Source organism: Lynx rufus, unplaced genomic scaffold (assembly GCF_022079265.1).
Source record: "Lynx rufus isolate CCGP_SWC_20201006 ecotype Redwood Valley unplaced genomic scaffold, mLynRuf1.p SCAF_18, whole genome shotgun sequence".
NCBI classification, from domain to species: domain Eukaryota; kingdom Metazoa; phylum Chordata; class Mammalia; order Carnivora; family Felidae; genus Lynx; species Lynx rufus.
Genome location: NW_025814832.1, coordinates 38,244,077 through 38,267,084, shown reverse-complemented (window position 1 = coordinate 38,267,084; position 23,008 = coordinate 38,244,077). Strand labels below are relative to the sequence as shown.

Sequence of the window (23,008 nt, the reverse complement as noted above, 5' to 3'; positions counted from 1 at the left end):
ATATAAGCATGGGGTTTATTTCTGGGCTCTCTTTTCTGTTCTTTTGATCTTTGTGTCTGTTTTTGTGGCACCTATTTTTCTAAAGCAAAGCAATGTGATGTGAAGCTTTGTTTTTAATTTGTATAAATGGTTCTGGGCTATAGAACTAGATCTTACTCTCTGGTGGTTATTAAAAGTAATGGGCAGTTTGAACAATCAGACCAACATAGTTCTAGGATTACATCATTCCTGAGATTTATATCCTCTGGATACAAAATTCTTGGTTTTTAGTGTATCATTCGGCAGTAAAAAAATTCTTTTTAATATTTTCTTTTCTAGGTGCCGAAGGCCCTAACCAAATGCAGTCCAAAGAAGCCCCAACTCTATTACATGAAGAAGTGCTACACCCTCCCTCATCTAGTTTTTTGTCCAAGAGTAGGACATCCTTTGTTGAAGACAGTGAGTAGTAACGTGTTATTAGTGAGACTACTGCTATGAGTTAGAGCCAAAAGTTATTTCCTGGGATACTTTCGGATGCTATTAGTCTTTTCACTTTTGTTGCTTTACGCTTTATGTGATTCTTTTTGGTTTTACATGATTATATTTGTAAACATTTCCTATTATGAGTTCTGATTTCTTAAGATGGTTTTTGGTCACATGTTGTGCATCTACTATTTTCTAACTCTTCTCTCAAAGACTTTAGGACAATACAAGTTTCTCATATGTTAGCACATCAGTTTACGGTCTTCCAGTTATTAAGGAATGACAAAACATAGCAGTTTGAAAAATATTCTCATTTCTTACTGTTATGTCTGGGATTTTTATTAGTTAGTATTACATAAAGTCGTTGTTAATGGCGAACTAGCTGTATAACCTGTGGATGAACCATAATTTCTGTAGCTGTTATTCCAGCCATTTAGGTTTTTAGTACCTATAGGCATGTATATATATCAAATGATGTGTTTCTTACAGTTTCATCTTAATGTCCACTTTATTTTTGCTACTTAGTGGAAATTCCTTCTGTGGATGTGATTCCAAGTGCTAGGAAACTAGGGGAGCCTATTCAATCAGCTATTCCTTTACATCCACCCTACCACCCTTCAGAGCCTCGAGCACCCTGTCCCATAGGAAAAGAATACTTGCGCTCAAGTCACATCTCCCCTGCTGTGAATTCTACTGGAGAGGGCACTGCATTTTCTGTGGTAAGTGGAAAAGCTTACTTTCAATGAGATGGATGTCTATCAATTTAAAGACGTCTCTGCTAGAATGGTAATTATAGATACTGCACTAACCCAAGCACTGTACTTCTTAAATTTTGCCTCTGGGTATACTTACATGTTCTTACTCTAGAACAGTGGGGATGAATGTATAGAAAGGAAAATAGTAAGAGCTAATGACACATTGTTTATTTTGTGTCATGCACAGTTCTAGGTACTTTACTGGTATTGAGTAATTTACTCCTCAACAGCTGTGGAGTAGGTACTTTTTTTTTTTTTTAAATTTCCCAAGGGGAAGCTGATATAAAGAGATTAAGTATCTAGTCTGAGGTCACACAACAACTGTAGAGTCGGGATTTGAACTCCGTATTCTAGGGGCACCTGGGTGGCTCAGTTGGTTGAGCGTCCGGCTTTGGCTCAGGTCATGATCTCACGGCTCATGAATTCGAGCCCCTTGTTGGGTTCTGTGCTGACAGCTCAGAGCCTGGAGCCTGCTTCCGATTCTGTCTCTGCCCCTCTCTTGCTCAGGCATGCTCACGCACGCGCTCTCTCTTTCTCAAATATAAATAAACATTAAAAAAAAAAACACCTTTTTTTTTAATTCAATATTCTAGTTTCAGAACCCGTATTCTATGTCCCTAGTTAAATCACTGAAAATTTAATAAAGTATGAAAAACAACCTTTCATCCGTATTCCTATTATCCAGTGTGAACTGCTAGTAATATCTTGGTCTTTTTGCTTCTACTGTACTTTAGGAAGAAAAAAATCCATTTTTATAATTATCCTGTCCCTGTCCTCCTAGAAACGAACATGTAGGGATATGCAGGTGGTGAATTTATAAACAATGATACATTTTCATTATTAAAAAATTCAGAGTACATAGAAGTACGAAGATGAAATGAGCATCATTAGCATTAGGTGGCCATCATTCTAAACATTCTGTGCATCTATGCAGGTAGGAAGGTGGATAAGTTAGAAAAAAGGGATCCTAGGATTATGATTACATTTGGGGGACTTTTAGAGAGGGGTGGTAGAAGGGCTTCTGAGTTGCTGGTAATATTCTATTTCCTGACCTGAGTGGCATTTAAATGGGAATACTCCTTTTGAAATAATTCTTGAGCAGGACACTTAAACTTCAATAATAAGTTTTTTAAAATGTGATTGTTTTTATAGTTGTTATTTACTAAAAAGTGTTAAATTTAATTTCACTTACACAAGAAACACATAAGTGAAGTTGAAGAGATTCTTTTTTTTTTTTTAAACTTTTTAAAATGTTTTATTTATTTTTGAGAGAGAGAGACAGAGCACAAGTAGGGGAGGGGCAGAGAGAGAGGGAGACACAGAATCCAATGCAGGCTCCAGGCTCTGAGCTCTTAGTTAGCACAGAGCCCGACGTGGGGCTCAAACCCACAAACCATGAGATCATGACCCGAGCTGAAGTCGGACACTTAAACGACTGAGCTACCCAGGCACCCTAAATTGAAGAGATTCTTAAACATCAAATGTCTCTTCATAAGATTTCCTCTGAAGTTAAGAAATAAATTGTTAAAAATGTTAAGCATTTATATTCATAACGTTTGATTTTTAACTGTTTCAATTTTAGACAGTTTCTGTTGACTTCTTGATACCAAAGAGAATTATTTTAGTACTTACCACTTGTGATTTGATCACTTTTTCATTGTCCAGGTTTAGCCATAACCCTTGAATTTTCTTGTTGGAGAATACCTCACCTGCCTTTATATTTGAATGGCATCCTGACCCACACTTTTTATCTGAGTACATGTTTATAGACATTTGTTCCTTTGGTATTGAGGATCAAGAGAGTATTTTGACAAATATGTTTAAAAAAGTAAAACGTGGAGAATAAAGGTACCTAGTTGTGTGCCATAGGACCTCCCTTTTCCTCCCCCACCGAAAATGTTTTTATGTGCCATCTTTGTATCCTTTTCAAATCAACTCTTTGTTTTTAACAGGAATCAGATAATAGAGTTCTCTTAACTTCTAAGTTGCCTAAAGATAGCAAACAGGAAATGGTTTCAGCTCAGATCCAAAGCCCTAGGACAAGGAAACTTCCCACAGGAAAAAGGTAATATTACTGCACTCTGTTTTTAGTCTGTTTGCAAAGGGATTTGAAGAAAGGTGTGTACTCTCTGACCTTAGCTGTGAAGACCAGTATGAATCTGTTAAAGCATGCATTACAGTTATTTTGTCTAAGTAATGTTACTTGGCTACTTAAATGTCACATGGTCATTTTATTACAGATATGAAGGTAGACCTACAGTCTCATCCTGGGATTCACCCTTCTCCCAGAGGGTAAGGAAGAGGTTAACAGAACAAGAAATACACGCAGTTTCCGAGAAACTCTCTCAACGGCTCTCTGAACTAGATTGGGCAAGTCTTGTTTTTTATCTATATTGCAATTGCCATAGTTGGTGAGTATTTAAGTGGTATTCCAGTCGAAGATGGAAGCTAAGCCAAGGTACTAAAATTAGTTGTGTCTTAATTACTGTAAAAATGTTCCATTAATCAGGCAGATAGGACATAGGATGAGAAGTCATCTCCACCTAGCCTTTCATGATATAACCAAATTTGGTATGGATTTAACCAGATTTTTGTTGAATTCTGATGAAAGTTATTCATTTAATTATTTACTTTTTTAAAAATTTTTTTAATTATTTACTTTTTTTAAAGATTTTATTTGTAAGTAATCTCTGTACCCACCATGGGGCTCAAGTTTACCAACCCCAAGATCAGGCGTCGCATGCTGTACCAACTGAGCCAGCCACGCACCCCGAAAACTACATTAAAACCTTTATTTTAGACACATCTAAGATTTGGTATAAAATTAGATCTCTGCTTCTCACAAACTCCAGTATTACAGTTTAGGGGTATCATTGAATAAATGGATTAAATCCTTGTGTGACTTACTCTAAAGTTGATTGAAACTGAATAGTCCATAGCACTGGTTAATATACACACTTGATAAACTAAATATGCATAAGTATCTAAAAGTTATTAATACCTAATTATGAGAAGCTTTTTTTATTTTTATAAATTTTTTTTTAACGTTTTTATTTATTTTTGAGACAGAGACAGAGCATGAATGGGGGAGGGGCAGAGAGAGAGGGAGACACAGAATCGGAAGCAGGCTCCAGGCTCTGAGCCATCAGCCCAGAGCCCGATGCGGGGCTCAAACTCACGGACCGTGAGATCGTTACCTGAGCTGAAGTCAGATGCTTAACCGACTGGGCCACCCAGGCGCCCCGAGAAGAAGCTTTTTAAAGATTCTGTCTACTCTTTCTTACTTGCATTCTGCTGAAATCAATGAAAGATGTTAAAAAGTATTTTCTCAATAGATGTTAAAAAGTGCCCTGGGTGATCGAATTAAAGAAAAGACTGGCTACGAAGAAGATGATATTGGAAATGAAGAGATGGAGACTGGAAATGATGAGACACTGTCTCAACACAGTGACAGCATCATGGAGTATGGGCCGAAGAAGCGAAGGCCAGGTACTTCTTCTCCCAGAGAAGCCAGGATGAGGTCCTAGGGAACCATGCAGGCACATCCATTGGTCTATAATGACTGGCTTTTTCATTTTAAATATTTTAGAAATACGTAAAAGGATAAAAAATAATAGCTCTATCTTCACCATCTAAAAGTAGCAGATGCTAACAATTATATATGTGCTTTACACCTTTTGTGTTTAAAAATAAGAGTTAAAATCCCCTCTGTCCTCCCTGCAGTCCATTTTTTTCCTCCTTCAAAGAAACAATTCTCTCAAAGTTGATATCTTCTTATCCCAGTTTTTATTGTTTATTGATTTTTTTGTTTGAGATAAAATCGACATATAACATTGTATTTGTTTAAGGTGTATAGGTGCTTGCTTCAGCACACGTAATAAAATCATTTAAGGTGTACAGTGTAATGATTTGACATGTTTATATATGTGTGTGTGTGTGTGTGTATACACACACACACACACACACACACACATATATATGCATGTATTTTTTTTTACGTTTATTTTTTTTGAGAGAGAGTGAGCAAGAGTGGGAGAGGGGCAGAGAGAGAATCCCAAGCAGGCTCTGTACTGTCAGTGCAGAGCCTGATGCAGGGCTGGAACTCATGAACCATGACATCATGACCTGAACCAAAATCCAGAGTCAGACACCTAACCAAACAATCCACCTAGGCGCCCCTTGATATATTTATATATTGCAAAATGATAACCACAGTAAGTTTAGTTAATATCACTTGACATAGTTACAAATTTTTTGTTAATAACTTTTAAGGTTGATTTTTTTTGCAACTTTCAAATATGCAATATAGTATTGTTAACTATAGTTTCCATGCTGTACATTATATCCCCAGAACTTATTTATCTTATAATTGGAAGTTTGTACCTTTTGAGCACCTTCACGCCCACCTTTGGCAACCACTATTCTATTCTCTGTGTCTGTGAGTCTGGTGTTTTAGATTCCACGTATAAGCGAGATCATGCATTATTTGTCTTTCTTTGACTTACTTCACTTAGCACAATGCCCTCAAAGCCATCCATGCTGTTATAGATGGCAGGATTTCCTTTTTTTTCTATGGATGAATAATATCTGTTTATATATGTTTTTTTCTTTATCCATTTATCTGTGGATGGGCACTTAGGTTGTTTCTGTATCTTGGCTGTTTTAAATAATGCTGCAGTGAACATGAGGGTGCATGTATCTTTTTGAGGTAGTGATTTCTTTTCACTTCTGGGTCATTTGGTGTTCTTAAGTTTTTAAGGAACCTCCATACTGTTTTATTTATTTTGAATACTGTTTTACTTAGTGGCTACACCAATTTACATTCCCCCTAACAATGCACAAGGGTTCCCTTTTCTCTCCATCCTCTCCAACACTTGGTATCTCTTGTCTTTTTGATAATAGCCATTATTCTGGGGCGCATGGGTGACCCAGTGGGTTAAGTGTCCAACTCTTGATTCCGGCTCAGGTCATGATCTCACGGTTCATAAGATCAAGCCCCACTTCAAGCCTGCTTGGGATTCTCTCTCCCTCTCTTTGCCCCTCCCCCACTCGCACGCATGCTCACTTGCTCTCTCAAAATAAACTTTAAAAAAAAAGGTAATAGTCATTATTCTAATCAGCGTAAGATGACATCTCATGGTGATTTGGATTTGCATTTCTCTGATAGTGATGTTGAACACCTTTTCGCATACCTCTTGGCTCTTTGTGTGTTGTCTTTAGCAAAATATCTATTCAGTTCCTCTGTCCATTTTTTTAATTGGATAGTTTTTTTTTTACTATTAAGTTGTATGAGTTCCTTATATATTTTGGATATTAATCCTGTATCGGATATCTGATTTGCAGATATTTTCTCCTGTTTGGTAGATTGCCTTTTCATTTTGTTGATAGTTTCCTTGGCAGTGCAGAAGCTTGGTATGGTACCTCTTGGCTGATTTTTGCTTTTGTTGCTTTTGCTTTTGGTGTCAAATCCAAAAAAATGATTGCTGAGACCAATGGCAAGGAGCTTACCCCCTGTTTTCTTCTAGGAGTTTATGATTTCGGGTCTTACACCCAAATCTTTAGTTCATTTTGAGTTGATATTTGCGTATGGCGTAAGATAGGTTACAGTTTCATCCTTGTGAAATGTGGCTGTCCAGTTTTTCTAGCACCATTTATTGAAGAAACTCTCCTTTCCCTATTGAATATTCTTGGGTCACTTGTTGTAAATTAATTGACAATATATATAGGGGTTTATTTCTTGGCTCTCTGTTCCATTGATCTGTGTGTCTTTTACATCAGTACCATATTGTTTTGATACTATAGCTTTGTAATACAGTTTGAAATCAGGAAGTGTGATGTCTCCAGCTTTGTTCTCCTTTTTAAGGATCACTTTGGTTATTTGGGGTGTTTTGTGGTTCCATACAAATTTTGTGACTATTCTGTTTGTGTGAAAATACCATTGGGATTTTTTTTTTTTATTTATTTATTTTTTTTATATGAAGTTTATTGACAAATTGGTTTCCATACAACACCCAGTGCTCATCCCAAAAGGTGCCCTCCTCAATACCCATCACCCACCCGCCCCTCCCTCCCACCCCCCATCAACCCTCAGTTTGTTCTCAGTTTTTAACAGTCTCTTATGCTTTGGCTCTCTCCCACTCTAACGTCCTTTTTTTTTTTTTTCCTTCCCCTCCCCCATGGGTTCCTGTTAAGTTTCTCAGGATCCACATAAGAGTGAAACCATATGGTATCTGTCTTTCTCTGTATACCATTGGGATTTTGATAGGGATTACATTGAGTCTGTAGATCACTTGGGTGGTAATGGTATTAATGCTTTCAATCCTTGAGCATGGAATATCTTCCCATTTATTTGTGTCTTTCTTTCATCGGTGTCCTGTAGCTTTCAGTGTACAGGTTTTTCACTTTCTTGGTTAAGTTTATTGCTAGGTATTTTATTCTTTTCTGAATTATCATTCAAGTATAATTAATATACAATGTTACTTTCAGGTGTATAGTGATTCAATAATTCTATAAATTTCTCAGTACTTATCAAGATCAGTATATTCTTAATCTGCTTTATCTGTTTCACCCATCTCCCTCCTATTCCCCTCTGGCAACCACCAGTTCTCTGTATTTAAGAGTCTGTTTTTTGTTGTTGTTGTCTTTTTTTTTTTTTTTTTTTTAAATTCACATACAGGTGAAATCATATGGTATTTGTCTTTCTCTGATTTAACTTAACATTCTGTTCTCTAGATCACCCATGTTGCAAATTGCAAGATTTCATTCTTTTTTATGGCTGCCTTTTTGAAGCATTGTAAATGGGATTGTTGTCTTAATTTCTCTTTCTTACAGTTATTAGCATATAAAAGGTAATTGATTTTTGTATACTGATTTTGTATCTTGCAGCTTTTTTAATTTATTTTTTTAATGTTTATTTTTGAGAGAAAGTGTGAGCTGGAGAGGGGCAGAGAGAGGGAGACAGAGGATCTGAAGCAGGCTCCAAGCTATCAGTGCAAAGCCCATTGTGGGGCTCTAGCTCATGAACCATGAGATCGTGACCTGCGCTGAAGTCTGACGTTTAACCAACTGAACCACCCAGGTGCCCCTAAAGATTTTAAAGTAATCTCTGCACGCAACCTAAACTCACAACCCTGAGGTCAAGAGTCACATACTCCACTGACTGAGCCAGCCAAGTGCCCCTGAATGCTTTCTTTCTTACCTAATTGGTCTGGCTAGGACTTCCACTACTATATTGTATACGTGTATATATACAACATATGTATATGTGTAAAGGTAGTGAGAGTAGGTATTGTCTTGTTACCGAAATGAGAAGAAACACTTTAGCTTTTCACCCTTAACTATAATGTTAGCTGTGGGCTTATCAAATATGGCCTTTATTATATTGAGTACATTACCTTTATTTTTTTTTTCAACATTTATTTATTTTTGGGACAGAGAGAGACAGAGCATGAACGGGGGAGGGGCAGAGAGAGAGGGAGACACAGAATCGGAAACAGGCTCCAGGCTCTGAGCCATCAGCCCAGAGCCCGACGCGGGGCTCGAACTCACAGACCGCGAGATCGTGACCTGGCTGAAGTCGGATGCTTAACCGACTGCGCCACCCAGGCGCCCCTGAGTACATTCCCTTTATACACAGTTTGTTGAGAGTTTTTATCATGAATGGGTGTTGAATTTTATTAAATGCTTTCTTTGCGTCTGTTGAGATGATTGTATTTTTATCCTACATTTTGTTAATGTGAATCACATTGATTGGTGGATGTTGAACCATCTTTGCACTCCTGGAATAAATCCCACTTCATTATGGTGTGTGATCCTTTTAATATAGTGTTGAACTCATTTGCTAATTATTTTGTTAAGGATTTTCGTTCACATCAGTGTTCATCCATATTCATTTTGCATTGATGTTCATCATTATGCTGGCCTTCTAGAATGAGTTTGGAAGTGTTCTTCCTCTTCTGTTTTTTGGAAGAGTTTGAGAAGGACTGCTATTCTTCTTTAAATGTTTGGTAGAATTTACCAGTGAAGCTGTCTGGTACTGGACTTTTTGTTGGATGGTTTTTGAGTACTGATGTAATCTTACTTGTAATTAGTTTTTCCGGTTTTCTATTTCTTCATGACTAAATCCTGGTACATTTGATGTTTTTAGGAATTTATCCGTTTCTTGTAGGTTCAATTTGTTGGCATAAAATTGTTCATAGTAGTTTCTTAGGATCCTTTGTATTTCTGTGGTATTTATTAGTTGTAATGTCTCCTTTTTCATTTCCAGTTTTATTTGAGTCTTTCCTCTTTTTCCCTTGGGTAAGTCTGGCTAAAGGTTTATCTCTATTTTATGTGGCACCTGGGTGGCTCAGTTGGTTTAGCATCCAACTCATGGTTTCCACTCAAGTTATGGTCTCATGGTTCATGAATTCGAGCCCCACATCAGGCTCTGTGCTGACAGTGTGGAGCCTGCTTGGGATTCTGTCTCCCTCTCTTTCTGCTGCTCCCCTGCTTGCTTGCTCTCTCTCCCAAAATAAATACATAAATTTAAAAAAATTTAAATAAATGTTTATCCTTATTTTTTCAAAGAAACACAGCTCTTAGTTTCATTGACCTTTCTTTTGTTGTTGTTGTCTGTTTCACTTATTTCTGTTCCGATCATTGTTATTCCCTTCCTTCCAACTTTGGGCTTTGTTCTTTTTTCCCTGGGTCCTTACAGTGTAAATTTAGGTTGTTTGAGATGTTGTTTCTTTTTTTCTCCCAATTTTTTTGAGATCTAGTTGATAAATAGCACTGTGTATGTATATGGTGCAATGACTGGATTTACCTCTCATATGAAATGATTACAATAAGTTAATATCCATTGTCTCCTATAGATATAAGAAAAAAAAGTTTTCCCTTGTGTTGAGAACTCTTAGGATCTACCATAACTTTCAAATATACCATATGGCAGAATTAACTATAGTCATGTTTTACATTATATTCCCAGTACTAATTTGTCTTATAACTAAAAGCTTGTACCTTTTGACCACCTTCATCAAATTCCTCCACCCACCCCCTGCGTCTGATAACCAGAAATCTGGTCTCTTTTTGTATGAGTTTAGCTTTTTTTTTTTTTTTTTTTGTAGATTCCACATCTAAGTGTTTGGTTTCTTTTTCTTTTAGATCCTACAAGTGCGATCATACAATAATCCTCCGAGGGTCCACCCATGTTGTCACAAATGATAGGATTTTCTTTTTTATGACTGAATAATTCATCCATCATTGTACACTTATGTTTCCGTGTCTTGGCTATTATAAATAATGCTGCTGTGAACATGGGGTAGCAGATAATCTTTTCAACAGTGTTTTTGTTTTCCTTGGATGTATTTCAAAAGATGAAATTGCTGCATCATATGGTAATGCATCTATTTTTAATTTTTTGAGGAACTGCCATCTGGCTGTACCAGTTTACATTCCCACCAACAGTGCACAAGGGTTCCCTTTATTCCATATCCTTGCCAACACTTTTTATGTCTTGTCTTTTGTTGGTAGCCATTCTAATAGGCATGAAGTGATACTTCATTGTAGTTTTAATTTGCATTTCTGTAATGATTAGTGCTGCTGAGCACTTGATGTACCTGTTGGCCGTCTGTAGATCTTCTTTGGAAAATGTCTATTCTGTTCCTTCGCCCATTTTTAAATTTGGTTTTTGCTGTTGAGTTGTATGCATTTGTTTTTTGGTTTCAGTTTGTGAGAGAGAGCACACACGTGAGCAGGGGAGGGGCAGAGAGAGAGGCAGAGAATCCCAAGCAGGCTCCCCAGATGTAGGGCTCAATCTCACAGTGAGATCATGACCTGAGCCAAAATCAAGAGCTGGAGGTTTAACCAACTGAGCCACACAGGCATCCCAAGTTGTATGAGTTCTTTATGTTATTTTGGATATTAACCCCTCATCAGATCTCTAATTTGCAAATTTTTTTCCCATTCCAGAAGACTTTTAGTTTGATGTAGTTCCACTTGTTTTTTATTTTGCTGCTTATACTACTTTAGGTGTCCTATCTTTCCTGTTTTCTAACGTATGCATTTATTGCTATGAACTTCCGTCTTAGAACTTCTTTTTGCTACATCCTATAATTTTGATATGTTGTATTTCCTTTTCCATCTGAAGATTTTTAAACAGTTCTCCTTTGATTTCTTCTTTGACCTTTTAGTTGTTCAGTGGCATGTTGTTTAATCTCCAGATGTTTGTGAACTGATTGTCCGTTTTCTTCTTGTAATTGCTTTCTAAATTTCATACCATTGTGGTCAGAAAAGATGCCTGATAGGATTCAGTTTTCTAACTTAAGACTTGTTTGGTGCCCTAACATGTGATTGGTCCTGGAGTATGTTCTTGTATGCTTAAGAAGAATGTATATTCTGTTGCTTTGGGATAGAATATTCTGTAAATGTCTGTTATCTAGTCAAAAGTGTGGAATTTAAGCATCTTTATATGCTCCTATGTTGGATACATAAATACTTAGAAGTGTTCATAAGCAGTATATAACATTTCCATCATTATATAACAGTCGCCTTTGTCTCGTTACTGTCTTTGTCTTAAAAGTTTGTTTTGTTTGATAAAAGTATAGCTACCACAGCTTTCTTTTGGTTTCCATTTGTGTGAAATGCCTTTTTCTATCCCTTCACTTTTATTCTGCGTGGACAGTGTCCTTAAACCTAAAGTGAGTCTCTATTTAGAGTCAGTGTGTAGTTGTGTTTTCTTTTTAATCCATTCAGCCACTCTGTGTCTTTTGATTGGAAAATTTACTCCATTTATATTTAAAGTAATTATTAATAGGTGTCAACTTAGTGTTGCCATTTGGTTAGTTTTCTGGCTGTTTTGTAATACCTCTGTTCCTTCTCTTGCTTTCTTTGTGATTTGATGATTTTCTTTAAGGGTGTGCTTACACTTCTTTATTTTTTGTGTATTGTAGGTTTCTCTTCCTGATCCTATACTTTGTTTTTGATACCATAATTTACATCTTTTCATCTTGTGTATCCAGTGACAAATTATTGTAGTTGTTTTTGCTACTTCTTTTAACCTTTATACCAGATTTACACGTGCTTTACCCACCACTGTCACAATGTTGGACTTTCCTGAATTATATATTTACTCTTACCAGTGAGATTTTACTTTTATATGCTTTCCTGTTACTAAATAGCACCCTTTTATTTCTTTTTGAAGAAGTGCCTTTAAAATTTCTTTTAAGGCTGTTCTGGTGTTGGTGAACTGCTTCAGCTTTTGCTTATTTGAAAACTATTTCTCCAGTTCCAGAGGACAGTTTTGCCGAGTAAAATAGTTTTCCTTGGCCATTTTTTTCTTTCAGCATTTTGAATATATTGTGCCATTCCCTTCTGGCCTGCAAACCTTCTCCTGAAAAATCTAAGGATAGTCATATGGGGGTTCCCTGGTAAATAACAAGTTGTTTTTCTCTTGCTGATTTTAAGATTCTCTCAAATTAAATTTGACAGTTTAGTTATAATGTGTCTTAGAGTGGGATCTTTGGATTCATCTTATTTGAAAGTTTCTGGGCTCCCTGAATTTGGGTGTCTGTTTCCTTTACCCAGGTTAGGGGAGTTTTCAGCCATTATTTCTTCGAATTAGCTTTCTGCCTTTTTCTCTCTCTCCTCCTTCTGGGACCTCTATAGTGTGAATATTGCTCCACTTGATGGTGTCCCACAAATCCCTTAAGCTGTCTTCACTCTTTTTCATTCTTTTTCTTTTTGCTCATCTGTTTGGATAAGTTCCACTGTCCTGTCTTTGAGTTTGGTAATTATTTTTTCTGCTTCCTCTAGTTTGCTGTTGAACCCCTGTATGGAATTTTTCAGTTTAGTTACTGTATTTTTCAATAATGTGACTTTGGTTTATCTATCTCTGTTGAAATTCTCACTTCCACTTGTGAAATTGTTCTCCTGACCTTGTGGAGGCTCTTTATGCCCATTATTTTTAAGTTTTCATCAGGTAAATCCCTATTTTTGTTTCATTAAGGTCTGAGTTTTGTCTTATTCTTTTGTTTACAACATACTCTTTTTGTTCATTTTCCTGTGTCGGTCTCTGTGCACTAGGTAACACCCACCTCTCCCAGGCTTTAAGGAGTCATCTTGTGTAGGAGAGCACTCATCATTCAGCCCGTCCCTAGTTCTTGATTGTGCCAAACTTTTGTGATTGTCAGACTGCCGTCTTCGTTCTTAATGGCTCCCAGAAGATGAGGTTGGGTTTTTTTTTCTCATTCACTTGAGGTGGAGAAGTCATTCAGCTAGTTTCTGGATTCCTTTCAGAGGGAATTGTTCCATCTGTGTAGCTGTAAATTCAGTGCATCCTGGGGAGGTGGTGAATTTAGGAGCCTCTAAATTGCCATCTTAAACTGGAACCTTCTCATTCCTTTTTTTATACTTGTAACGGCTCATATTTTTAAATGCTATTGTTTTTTAAATTTATATAGATACCGTATTATTCTGTAACTTTCTCTTGTTTTGGAAATCTGTGTTGATACAGATACATAGTTAAAATGAATGAACTGTAAGTTCATATGATATACTCCATTTGTATGAATATATATAGATCACCCTTTTCCTCTATTTCAGCACATGTAGATTGTTTCTACTTTTCCTAACTATAGTTTTGCAATGAACAACCTATAATGTGCAAAGTTTCTCTAGGATCTCCAGGCCAGGTTGTAAAGCATGGAACTCTTGATCTCAGTGTCATGAGTTCGAGCCCTATGTAGAGGATAGAGTTTACTTTTTTAAAGAAAGTTTCTCTGGGATCTACATCTAGTAGAATTTCTTTTTACCCCAAAATTACTTTCTTCCCTTGGTTATTTCATGTCCCCCCCCCCTTAAACTTTCTCAAGTAATCTTTAGATAAGCCTCACCTAGTAAGCTACATGTTTCGCTTGCTATACACATACACATCTATCCTATTTTGAAAACTCATAGTAAGTTACAATGCTATTTTAATTGGATCTTCAGTTTCTAAAGAATACATTGTGGACATAGTAAGATGTCATGAAAGCATCATTTAAATTGTGGGGGTGTCTGGGTGGCTCAGTTGGTTGAGCATCTGACTTCAGCTCAGGTCATGATCTCATGGCTCAGCTCATGAGTTTGAGCCTTGCATCAGGCTCTGTGGTGACGGCTCAGAGCCTGTAGCCTGATTCAAATTCTTTCTTTGTCTCTGTCTCTCTCTGCACCTCCCCTGCTCACTCACTCTCTCAAAATATAAACAAACATTAAAAAAAATTAAAAAGTAAATTGTGCAAGTCAGTTTTTCTTAATATCTTTTTTTTTTAAATTACGAATATCAGTGCCTGACATGGGGCTTGAACTCACGACCCTGAGATCAAGAGTCATGTGCCCCACTGACTGAGGCAGCCAGGCACGCCCTTAATACCTTACATTCAAAGTGAATTTAAAAGATTTGAATTAAAAGACTGAAAAAAATAAAAGCTTAGGGAAATTTTAGTTCTCTTGGAAGGTTTATTTAGCAAGATACCACACTAGTTTCCTTGATCTTAGAATTACTCACTTTTCTGAAAAGGCATGGAGTCCCCCCTCTACACAACTACCAGATGCCCTAGCACAGCTATACACAGCGGAGCATTAAAAACATTTGTGAAGAAAAGTGATTTGTTAGATGTCTTAGGCAGTGTGCAATTGTTAGGAGGGCTAAATTACTTAGTAGGGAAAAATTGGGACTTACTTACAAAATGCTGACCTACATTAACTTTGTCTTCTAAGCATGCTGCTTCGTCGGAATGAGATGTATATATACTTACGTCCTGCCTCCTCAGGACCGAGATAGGTATAAAGGGATAGCAGACATGCAGCTTGGATGGTGTAACATTTTCTTCCTCCACCACCACTTCCTTCCACTTCTTTTAGGCTGTATACATTTATGTGCCTTTATCTGTTTACTTGGTATGACTAAACATATAAATAAATACGAATTCGTTACAGGAGAGAGTATGTTTAGCACATTCACAGTCATTCTTTTTTGGATTTGGTAAAAGTCAACTTAGGTTTCCACCTTAATATTTCTGGCTATCAGGAACTAATGGTGCATGTCTCTTCCGTGTTATAGGAGTTCCTATGCATAGAAGGCCACCCTACAGATCTCATTCGCTCTCTCCATCTCCAGTTAACAAAAACACACAGTTCCATATGGAGAGAAAACGGCAGCGAAAGCCTAAAGAGGCAGATATCCACCAATTCCAAGCAAAGGTACATCCCATCTCTTGATTCCTATTGAGTAGCAGGCAATACCATTTACCCTCAACCAAGGGCTACAGTGAAGATGCTTCAATTGCATTTAATATTCTTGAACTAAGTGAATGATAGGAAATGATGTGGCAAAACTTTTATGTCTCCCATTAGGCACCATAAAACTTGTGATACTCTAAGAAAACTAACCTTGTCACATATAATCCAGCACTCCAGTGGATTCAGAAAGAGTAGATCAATGTGGGTTGATATTTACAGAGTGCTTCAGAGAGGATGAGAATTTGAGGTGGGTTAAAAGTGATAGGCCTGCTGAGTTACAGATAGGATTTAAGTGCTCAAGACAGGAATGAGAGGAGGTGGTTAGAATTCAATATGGAGAATGCATGAGTACCAAGGAAGACTTCTGCTGTGGAACAGGGAGTTTGAAATGCAGCATAAATTTAGAACACTTACATTGTTTGCTATAGTATATTTTATAATTAGTGAAAAACTAAAATGCATTCATATGTCTTATAATGACATGTAACTTCAACTCAGCATGTAACTTCCACTTAAGGGACTATCAAAATAATTACAAAACCTGAGAACAAAAAAGTGTATTGTGTAAAACTTTATGTCCCAATTACATGTCTGTTAAATAATGTACATTTAGGATAGTGGAGTCTGCAAGGAACTTAGGCGAATTTTGTTCCTTATATTTTCATTTGTATATGTTTTTAATAATTATAATATATGGCTTTTTCTCCTCTAGGCAATAACGGAAGCATTTGAAAGGGAGCTAAGAAGAAATAAAGTTCAAGAGAATATTGGATCTCTAGGAATAAATAATGATGAGGAAACAGTGGGTAAAAGTCTCTGCTGTAATAAATGCAATTTGATCAGATCAGTGCCAAGTACAGAGATGATCTTTTTAAAAGGAAAAAAGAACAGGGCCTTACTCATTAGCTCCTTGGAAAAAGGATTTCATGAAGCAGGATTTTCTCTTATTTATAGGGTAGCCAACTTGCTAAAATGTGGCAAGACATGGTATCAGAGAATACTAGCATTTTTCCTTCCTGCCCCAAACTGCCATCAGTTCTTATGTGGTTCTGTTGTTTAGCAGTTGACCAGTAGTTTAAAAGCTAGTTGAGGCTGACAGGTTAAAGGGGAGTTAGATAATCTCAGTTGTTCTATGCCTGATGAGAAGAAACCCAAAGCATAAATTTTCATTGCCTTTCAAAAGGATGGTTACAGAAACTAAGTGAAAACAGGAAAAATGCTTATGCTGAAATGTTCGTGAACAAAACAGGATATAAAATACATTATGATTGCAACTAAATGTTATTTAAGCACTTTTTTAATCTACATGGAAAAAGTTGTCAAGCAAGTACATCGAAGTATTACTGGTGGTTGTATTTAGGGTGTGGGACTCTGGTGACTATGAAACTCAAAAAAGATTCAGCGCTTTTTCAAATTCCAAGAGGTGCCAGAAACCAAAAGATGCTTTTAACTTAGAGTAGACAAACACTAACCAGATTTTAGAAATGTAGAGTACGACAGTTTGGTTGGGGATTGGTTAGCTATTTTTATCAATGTAATACTTAAGATAATATATGAAAGTTATTAGACTTCTATCTTATTTCTATCCTGTTTTATGTCTGCTTCCAAGGAAAAAATATACAGAGAAGCTGTTCATAAAGGAACTCCAACAAAACGTAGTCAGCCCTGGAAGACTTACTCTAGAAAGACCACAAGTCCAAGTCCAAGAGGTGGCTTGCCAAAGCCAAATAAAGCAGTTCCAAGTAAGAACCACAAAATTGTGCTTCACGGAAAACTGGCATCCTTTGAAAGTGTGTGCTACATTCCAAGGGACACAGCACTGAAAACTTCACATCTGCCAGTTAGCTGGAGAAAGTGCCCTCTTTTATCACTGCCATATGCTTGATTTCTGTAGAGAGAGATAAAACTCTTAAGGCATTTATTTAAAACTCTTAATACCTTAGGGAGGCCTATATATTGGTACCAGAGACAGGGTAGGCCTACTACCTGTTGCTGCAGCTTCAGCCTCACTCTGCTCACTCACACTTTAATTGCCTTATCTTTGTTTCTGGCAAGTCGGTAGAACCCAAGAGAAGGTCCAAAGCAAGCAGATGGCCCATCCAGCTCCTGTTACATCGACAGTTGGTGCCAGTGAGCATTAGAGTCCTGTTAAAAGGAAAACAAAGTCATGTGAAATGCCAGGGTTCAGTTTCAAACACTGCTGGCCTTCTGACTACATCCCATCAGACACAGACTTTGCCGCCCAGTAGGGCCGGGAAGCATGTGCGTGACCACACACACAGCGTCCGCCCCAGTCGCTGAGTCAGCCGAGCAGTCAGGACGGACTTCATGAGAACCGTGTGTCATCAGTCAGATCTCTTGGGCTTATTTTCATCCTTTCTGGTAGTTGGTGTGCTGGGATCAGAGAAGGAGGGCAAAAGTTAATGACGTACTTCTGGAAGTATTCTTTTCGGGATCTGAACTGCATCACTTAGATAAGCTTTGCTCTACCAGGAAGGTAGAATGAGAGTTATTGTTAAAAGCTGTCAGCAAATCTCTCAGGTGAAGGGGGGTTTGGGTTTTTTTTGTTTTGTTTTTTACCTTGCAGTGAAAGTGAATGAACACAGCCTCTTGCCCCTCATGCTGGAGCAATTTCCATTTCTCTATGTTTCTGGTGAAACACTAAGCAAAATGTGGAAACAGCAAATTACACAGGTTGAACAGCTCAGAAAAGATGCATATAGAGAAAATCGATCAAAGAAGAAACTCCAGGATGAAGTAAGTTACCTGTCAATTTCAGGCATAGGACTAGAAAGGAGAAAGGGGAAGAGCTAATCTTTTAGAATCTAGTGAATAGCATTATAACTTCCTTCCTTCCTTTCCCCCTAAAGATAGAAGAAGCCTTAAAAAAGCATGACCTCCTTACTGTACTTGTCAAGAAAGAATATGAACATAACAAGAGACTGGTATGTTAAGAGCAAGTTGAATATTATAATTTTGACTTTATAAGTTATATTAATTACTTGGATTTGTACAGCTGGGTGATAGTCCCACAGACTTACCTTTAACACTTGCCTGTGGAAGCATCTAGGGCTGTAATCAAAACTGATGAGGGGAGGGGGGAAGGTGCTAGTATAGACAGTTTCATTTGGTCTTTATAGTAACATAATGCAGATGTTTTCTTCGAGATGCTTACACTTGGTCCCACTGTGATCCACGGCGCACCATCCTCTGTTGAGTATAATGGAGTGGACAGAGGTCAAAGACAGTATGCCAGAGGAGGAGATTTTAAAACTCTTGGTTGAGATAAGCAGTGACAACTGTAATCCTAAACAGTTCCAGGGAAAGAAAGGGAAGCCATCTGAAAACAAGTATGAGTCTGAACACTGAGTTGAGGGCTTTATGTAGATGACCTTATTTCATCCTCTCTGCTTTGCAAGATATAGTCTAATTTCCTTAGTTTCGATGTAAATAATCTTGGTAACAAGTTTTGCTCGAAAGTCAGAATGCCTTTTTTCTACTGTTTTTAACCTGGCATCTGAGTGGGGCTTAGGTGACCCCCTGGTGGACATGGGGAGATGCGATCCTCAGTTCCACCTGGATCACCTGCGGCAGTGGGGGCTCGTTGGGGTGGCCCTTCAGACTGGTGATGAACCTACCAAAGGCTGGAAGGCTTCTGGGGGCCAATAGTTTTTCAGAACCTATGCCCAGGTGATAGGCCCCTGGCTCCGCAGGCCTGGCTTACAAGGACCTCCTGGTGCAGAACAGGGCAGTTAAGAATGCCAGAGTCTGTCTTCCTCTTGTCCTTAAACCTCTTTTTCCCTTTCCCTTTCCTAGCAAGACTTCAAGGACCGCATTCATAGGCAGAGGTTGACACAGTCGAAGATAAAGGAAAATCGGCAGCAGATTGTCCGTGCCCGAAAATACTACGATGAGTACAGAGTTCAGTTGCGTGCAAAAATGATGAGAATGAGGACCCGGGAAGAAATGGTAAATATGGCTTTTTATCCAACCCCTGTCAAAAGGATGAATTTTACCTGTTACCTTTCAGGATGACCTTCTTTGTGACTCCTGTCCCAATTTGAATCCATAACCCAAATGCAAATCCTCAAGTGCTGGCTACGAAAGTTTCTTATTACCTGTGTGGTGCCTCCCAGTCTGTTCTGTCTCCACTGCCCTCGTCTGAATGTGAGCCCTTCATTCCCTCTGTTCTGCACTTATCCTCCAGGACAACTGCTGTAAGGGGTTTGCGAACGTGTTAGAAGGAACAGGAATCAAAGGTGTGACTAGATGAGCTGGATTCCACATAAAATCAGAAAAGGAGTGTAGGTTGTTGTCTTAAGCTGAAATGCTTAATATGTTGAGAGTACAAACTGGTAGTAAATTTCATCTCTAGAGTAAAACATTGAGGTAATTATAGTTGACTGGGCTGCTACCATTAGCATTACTAAATGATGCTGCTAAGGCTTTGAGAGGTTAAGTACGTTGACTGACACCGCTGACTGATGAATGCATGGCCATAACGAAAGTGGGCATATCCAAATCCTTTGAGTAATGTTTTCCTCTGGCTCAGATAACCACCTCACCCTCAGTTGTGCGCATCTGTAAATGCGCCATTTGTTCCTTCTCTGGCTGGGGTTCTTCCCCTATATACATGACTCCTTGAGAATTGTTTTCTGAGAGCAGTAAAGAATTCTGGGGATACAGGAAAGGATGCTGAACACCGCTGGTCATTAAGGAAGTACAAATCAAAACCACCATGGGAAACCTCTCACTAAAATGGCTAAAATAAAAAAGGTGTTGGCAAGGTTAAGGAGAAGTTACAGCCCTCACGCAGGGCTGGCAGAATGGTGCGACCACCTTAGATAACAGTCTGGCAGTTCCTCAGGAGGTTGAACACAGAGCTAGTGTAGGACTCCACAGTTTCACTCCTAGATACATATTCACGCAAGTAACCTATGGCACCTTATTTATAATACCTGAAAAGAAGAAAGAAACTCCAGAGGCCCGTCGGCTGACGAATGGATAAACAAAATGTGATATACCATAGAATAGGATGTTATGTGGCAATAAAAAGGAATGAGGTATTGATACCTGCTACAATATAGATGAACCTTGAAAACATGCTAATAAGCGAAAGAAGCCACATACAAAAGGCCACGTATTTTAGGATTCCACTTATATGAAATCTCCAGGGTATATAGACCTGGAAAGTACGTTAGTGGTTGCAGGGAGTCGGGGGGTGATGGAGGAGTGGCTGCTAATCGGTGTACGGTTTCTTTTTGGAATGATAAAAATGTCCTGAAGTTAGTGACGATGGTCGCACAAGTCTGAATATACAAAAACTTTCTGAATTGTACCTCTTCAAAGGGTGAATTTTATGGTATGTGGATTGTATCTCAACAAAGCTGTTACTTAAAAAGACTTTGTGAAATACAATCAGTGTAGCTGGACCAGCTGGACAAAATGTTTCTATTCCTCCATGAAAAGTTCAGCATTAACTTTATTTTTCTAACAGATATTTAAGAAGTTGTTTGAAGAAGGTTTACAAATTCAGAAGCAAAGATTACGAGACCTAAGAAACTATGCCAAAGAAAAGCGAGCTGAACAAAAGAGACAGCACCAGAATGAACTGGACTCCATGGAGAACTACTATAAAGACCAGGTGGGCTCGCTGTCGCTTATTCACATCCTAATGTGCTTAATCCTGACCACGTTGTGTCAAAGATCAGCTTTGTATGTTTAATAAAAAGCCTCCATGTATCCATTCAGAACCTGTCCATACAGGTTGCACTGGTGATTCACAGTAAGCTAGTCCTTGACCACGGTACAGAATCTGCATTGCCCTGGTTCTGTTAAAGATTTTAAGGGGCACCTGGGTGGCTCAGTCGGTTAAGCATCTGACTTTGGCTCGGGTCTTGACCTCCCAGTTCGTGAGTTCAAACCTGCATTAGGCTCTCTGTACTGACAGCTCAGAGCCCACTTTGGATCCTCTGTCTCCCTCTCTGCTCTCCCCAGCTTGCACTCTCACTCCCTGTCTCTTCAGAAATAAACTTAAAATCTTTTTTTTTTTTTTTTTAAGTCTATGAACTTTCAATATAAGGATTGTTATATTTGGGCTATAGGTAAAACATTTGGTTTTTGTCCTGTCTATGAACAGTTTTCATTGCTGGCAGAAGCCATATCACAAGAACGCCAGGAACTCAAAGCCAGAGAGAGATCCCAGGCACAGGTAATAATTAATAGAAATCATTGATTTATAGTTTTCAGAACTAGAAAACAACTATAGTACACGTTTTAAGGGAAATGGAGAAGATCCATCTACGATCCAAAACATTTATCCTATGGTTAATCCGATAAATAGGATTTATCATGTGTTCCTTTTCCCTGTGAAGTCTCTGTAAGAGCTGCTGCTAAATTCCTGCAGTTGCAGGGGCTGGAGGAGCTAGAATGTGGCGAGGCTGTAACAAGAGTGGGGCCCGGACAAACGTGAACAGCAGGTGACGTGAGTTCTCTTGCAGACACTATATAAGGTGAAGAGGGAGCTGAGGTCGAAGATGGAGAAGGAGATTCAACAACTTCAGTGCATGATCACCCAGGATGACGACGATGCTTTCTTCCGGGAACTGGAAGCTGAGCGCTTCAGATCGCGCCTTCATCTGGCTTCTTTTCAGTACAGTAAAAGTCCCTTCCCGTGAGACCAGATTTTGTAAGTGAAGTTTCTGGAGGACGTTACCAGGACAGAGCTAGAACTGAGCCAGTAGACACTCGAAACCAGGAGACTCCTTTTCAAATGCTTTACTTATACATTCATTCCAGTACTTTTTATGACATGATTTTTTTAAATAAAAATTTTCTTGAAGTACACTGCTGTGAATTTATAAGTTAAAAGGCGGGGGGAGGGCAGGGAACAAAGGCACACACTCTTCATTAGTCGACTATATTTGCACCAAAGCAGTTAGTTAATAGGCCTTGATTGAGCAGCAAGCTCCTGAAACCTATTGCTGTAGTTCGGTAAAAACAATACAAATCTCTAATTCAGAAAAGTGCTGTAAGTGTGGGCTCGTCATCAGCAGTGGGAGCTGGGGTTAAACCTTTAAAAGAGCATGTGTGTGTAGGTTTTTCACCTGGTGGCTGGAAGGTGAGACTTTGTGGCTGTGGCTTCTGTTCGTTGTCAGGGGGCGGCGTGAGAAGAGGCGGAGTGTGGAAAGCCAGAAGGCGTGTGCCTCGAAGGAGCACTCGTGCCTGCAGGTAGGGAGGAGGCGCAGTGGACTGGAAGTAGGCAAGTGCACACCAAGCCTATTTCTGGTGTGGAGGAGGAGAAAACCCCACACCCAGCAGGAAGGCACCACACCTTCCGTGGGGAGGAAGGCTCCAGAGCAGTTGAAGACAGGGGGACTTTGCTGATCAGAGCCAGAGAATGGCACGGGACCCCAGGAAAGGACTGAAGGGGAGAAGAGAGGCTCCGGTTAGGGAACGTAGAGAGTAGCAATGGCGATGAACCACAACAGAGGCCCCGGGAGCATGATCCGTGGGATCCGCTGGTCTTGCAG

At 38.6% G+C, this 23,008-nt stretch overlaps 1 protein-coding gene across 1 annotated transcript in view; it reads left to right on the top strand.

The window, feature by feature from the left end:
• CEP95 (centrosomal protein 95) overlaps positions 1-22,320 on the top strand; it is a 43,657-nt gene extending 21,337 nt beyond the window's left edge. The window contains exons 7-20 of the mRNA XM_047081592.1: positions 319-438; positions 988-1,181; positions 3,170-3,282; positions 3,458-3,587; positions 4,553-4,706; positions 15,298-15,437; positions 16,189-16,278; positions 17,086-17,218; positions 18,064-18,233; positions 18,347-18,421; positions 19,293-19,445; positions 20,974-21,120; positions 21,616-21,687; positions 21,977-22,320. Of these exons, the coding sequence (XP_046937548.1) occupies positions 319-438; positions 988-1,181; positions 3,170-3,282; positions 3,458-3,587; positions 4,553-4,706; positions 15,298-15,437; positions 16,189-16,278; positions 17,086-17,218; positions 18,064-18,233; positions 18,347-18,421; positions 19,293-19,445; positions 20,974-21,120; positions 21,616-21,687; positions 21,977-22,153 (1,868 nt within the window). The 3' untranslated portion in view covers positions 22,154-22,320. The remainder of the gene's footprint in view (positions 1-318; positions 439-987; positions 1,182-3,169; positions 3,283-3,457; positions 3,588-4,552; positions 4,707-15,297; positions 15,438-16,188; positions 16,279-17,085; positions 17,219-18,063; positions 18,234-18,346; positions 18,422-19,292; positions 19,446-20,973; positions 21,121-21,615; positions 21,688-21,976) is intronic.
• Positions 22,321-23,008: the final 688 nt, after the last annotated feature.